This window comes from Pongo abelii, chromosome 9 (assembly GCF_028885655.2).
Source record: "Pongo abelii isolate AG06213 chromosome 9, NHGRI_mPonAbe1-v2.0_pri, whole genome shotgun sequence".
NCBI lineage: Eukaryota > Metazoa > Chordata > Mammalia > Primates > Hominidae > Pongo > Pongo abelii.
In genome coordinates, this window is record NC_071994.2 from 91,905,555 (window position 1) to 91,909,556 (window position 4,002).

At 39.0% G+C, this 4,002-nt stretch overlaps 1 protein-coding gene across 1 annotated transcript; it reads right to left on the reverse strand.

Moving 5' to 3' along the window:
• Nucleotides 1–1,058: 1,058 nt before the first annotated feature.
• On the reverse strand, nt 1,059–2,276 carry UBTFL1 (upstream binding transcription factor like 1). Its single transcript, XM_002822345.6, has one exon. It carries the CDS (start codon nt 2,274–2,276, stop codon nt 1,095–1,097), a length of 1,182 nt encoding a protein of 393 aa, XP_002822391.4. The 3' UTR covers nt 1,059–1,094.
• Nucleotides 2,277–4,002: the final 1,726 nt, after the last annotated feature.

Sequence of the window (4,002 nt, forward strand, 5' to 3'; positions counted from 1 at the left end):
AAATTTTCCTAAGATATCTAGGACAAAATAAACACTCAATATTCAATGGTTTTTATATAAAAAGAATACAACTAGTTCTGTGATGCTCATATTCATAAGAACAAAATATGAAAATAGCCAGAAATGTTTAATAGAATAAAGGTATACTGAGAAGGCACTAACTTTAGGTAGATTTTCAAAAATATTAATAAACCAAAAAATTAAAACAATGTGACACTGGTGCATGAATTCCTAGAGAGAGCAGATAGTGAAACAGGATAGTGTACTCATCTATATCTGTCTTTCTCTACATCTTTGTATCAATCCTGAATGCTAAAGGTGAGATTCACTTGCACCTGAAGCAGCAGGAAAAATTTGGAGCTTCAAGAATAAATGCAGATATAACTTAGAGAAGCTGCACCCAATATCACAAGTGATTTTGTGGGGGAGCTCTTTCAGATTAAATAAGTAACTTTTTATTTTGTGTTTTCATTTTTTTTAAACAAGCAAGAAAAGTCTAATCGAGAACTAAGAGTCAGATATACATGTAGAAATATTGCTCCCTACTCCCAGGCATGGGAATGGCCAACTCCTTACTTCAGGGAGTGGAGGAGAGAGATATCAAGAGTGGCACAATTCTCTTAAGACACCTACCCCACCTTTCATTAAATATCCCCGACCCTAGATTTAGTGCAGGAGTCCTGAAAAACATTTCCACAGGGAAGTTCGGGTCCCAGACTTATGGGTATCCCCCTACCACCTTTGGAAGGACAAAAATGAGTAAAGCAAAGCTTCTTGCTTCAGAAATATTCAGTCTAATACAGTGTGTACCCCGCAACATAATCATTTCTTCATTTCAGAAGGCTTAATTGCATAAAGTTCCTCAGGAAAGGGATGATATTTGTTTGCTTGTTTTTTTAAGGATAAGGCCAGTATTGGCTCAAACTTATATTTATTCTTCCCGAAGAGTTCCTCCCAGGTTCGTAATCTTGATGTAGGAGAGTGCTGCACCAAGTTGCTTCTTTCTTCCCAACCTGTCCTAATTTGTGCGTGGAAGGAAGAAAAGAAAAGAGAAAAGAAAAAAAAACAAGGAAGCTGCACTACAGCCACTGCCCTCAGACATCAACTTCCATTTCTTCTCCACTGCTGCAGTCTGAAGAGTTACTGCTTTCTTCCTCTTCTGCATCTTTCTTCCTGTTCTCTTCTGGTTCCATGGAGACATGACAGTTTACCCAACTAGTCTGTGATGAATCTGTTCTTGCAGGCTGGAGCCCTTGCCCATCCCCAAACCCTTCTTGCAGACCCTTTGCTGATGAGGACTGCGGATCTGCTTGTTTCAACCTGGTGTCCAGGCCTCCTGTTATGGCCATATTCTTACCCTTAGCATAGGTCGATTCTTTGTATGCAGCATAATTTTCAGGTGACAAAGTCTTGAGCCAGAGATCCAATTTCACCTTGTATTGCTTCTGCAGCTCCTCAGCTTGGCTCTTCAAATGATCCTTCTGGCTCTGTGGGATGCGCTGCCAGCGTCTGCCAATCTCTACCATGCGCTCCCTCATTGACAAATGTTGCAGCTCCTTACTTGACCAGGAATCTTGGTGAAACTTGTGGTATCCATTCATGGGGGGTTTCTGAGGCTCTCCATGAAATTTTACCTTCTTGAAAAATTGATCTGTTTTTGGAAGAGACCTCACTTCTTCAACATTTTTCTGAACCTTCTTTTGCACTTTGATTTGAGTCCTCTTGGAGACACCAGATTTCTTGGACTTCTGGACAAAATCAGGGTGTTCTTCCCTGAATCGAGCAAGTTTTTCCTCAAATTCTTGCTTTTCCTTCTGGAAATCCTGAATATATTTCTGTTTCATCTGCTCTGGGAGTTCCTTGTATTTCTTTGACAGGATTTTGGTCAGTTCCTGGCTTCTCTTTCCAGGGTACATTTGGGAGTACTGGGGCCAACTCTCCTTGAAGAAGCGATTATAAGCAGTAAGGGGCCTCTTTGGAAAGTCTGGATGGTTCCTGCATTTCTGGCTTTTGTTCATCTTTTTAACACATTTCTTAGTTTCCAGGACTAATTCTTTAAAAGTGCTGAATTTTCTCAAGTTGCAAGAAATCTCTAACCATTTGAGTCTGCACATTTCACCAGAAAAGTTTTTAAAAGCTACTTTTCCCCAGTCCATGTGTGACTGAGTTGAGCTAAACGTGCTGTTGTCATCAGATGGGAGATTATTCTGCATGCATTCCAGTAACCTCAAGAGGTCTGTGTTGGACCAATGGCCTTGGCTTCTAGGCAAAGCCATTTTGATGTCTTTGGCTTGTTTATAAGATCCCAGTTATGTAGACACCAGAACAAGAACACAGAGTTCTTTACTTTTAAGACTCAGTGGATGATTTATTTCTGGAAGTCTTGTAGTATGTGTGATGCTGTATTTCTGAGGAGAAAGAAAGTTACTTTCCTTCATTTGGATTAATGAAGTAAATTACATCCTATTTGCCATATGTTCCTTGTATAATTCATTTGGCCCTTAAACATAAATAAACTTTGCCTGTTTCTGAATTAAATTTATGTTTGCCTTTCATATGCTACATGTGCAATATTCAGTATCTCCACACCCCACTCCAGCCTGCTTTCTGCCAGATCTCACATGAACCTATCTTAAATTGAGTTGCATAACACAAACACCAGACCACTCATCTCTTGAGAAGCTTAATGTAACAGAAATGCCCTGAAGACAGAGTCAGAAGTTAAAGTGGAAGGAGAAATGCCGAAACAGGAAAGACTGTTCATTCTACAGTGCCCTGAGTAAGGCCATTTTCTAAGCACAGCCCAAATAGCCATAGCTAAAGGTGCAGATGAGAAGTTAAAGATACAATAGGACAAGCCCAAGAGCTCCTCCAGACATGCATCCAACTGTCACCTTTTTATGAGGGAATGTGAACCTGTGATAAAAGACTGAATTATAGATTCTCCAGGACCCGTGCATGGGAATGAATGCTTTCTTTCTTTTTCTTTTTTATTGAGACAGAGTTTCACTCTTGTCGCCCAGGTTGGAGTGCAGTGGGGTTTTCGGCTTCAAGTGATTCTCCTGCCTCAGCCTCCCAAGAAGCTGAGATTACAGGCATGTGCCACCACACCTGGCTAATTTTTTTGTAATTTTTAGTAGAGACGGGGTTTCACCATGTTGGCCAGGCTGGTCTCAAATTCCTAACCTCAGGTGATCTGCCGCCTCGGCTTCCCAGAGCGCTAGGATTACAGGCGTGAGCCACCACTCCTGGGCTGGGAATGAATGCTTTCTAAGAACCATACTGCTTCTCCTTTTAAATATCAAGGATTTAATGACAATTATAAAACATTTCTATTTTATTTGGTTGATTGTTCATCATATTTAAGCCTCAGTGAAAGTTTGGCTTCCTCCAGAAACTCCCTCCAGAATACCTGCCATTTTTCATTATAGAACTTGAAAACGTGGCAGACCTGATGACTTCACTCCTTTTTTTTTTTTTTTTTTTTTTTTTTTTTAGCAATTTTGTCTTGCCTAAAGTAATTCCTCTGGTACGTGATTTCTGGATTCACTCTCAAAATTCTAACTCTTTCACTAGTCTTTTTAGGATAATCTTCTATTCTAAGACTAAGCCTCACATAAGTAAAATTGTGTACAAATACATACAACATTAAATAAAACCGAATCTTAAATGGAGGATGCATAAGGAGTGTAACAATGGGCCGTCAGGGGGAAAATATGCATTAGAAGGGAAAGAGAACAGAGTTAAGATACTGGTGGAAGTTGAAATTCTGAGAATGAGTTCTGAATATCTGAGAATAATATTTTTGAGAACTATTTTTAATTCTCAGTAGAGTATAGAAAGATGTAGCCTTTGAATGACATTAAAAATTCACTAGAAGTGTAAAGAATAATAGTCATAATATCATGTAAGTCACAAATGTCTCAAAACATAGATTAAAATGTTCTGAAATATTGGAATATAATTAAAGTCCATATTTGAGATAGAAGAGAAAATAAATAA

Bases quoted from the DNA above. Each gene is read 5' to 3' on its own strand.
- UBTFL1 (XM_002822345.6), bottom strand. From the start codon at position 2,276: ATGGCTTTGCCTAGAAGCCAAGGCCATTGGTCCAACACAGACCTCTTG.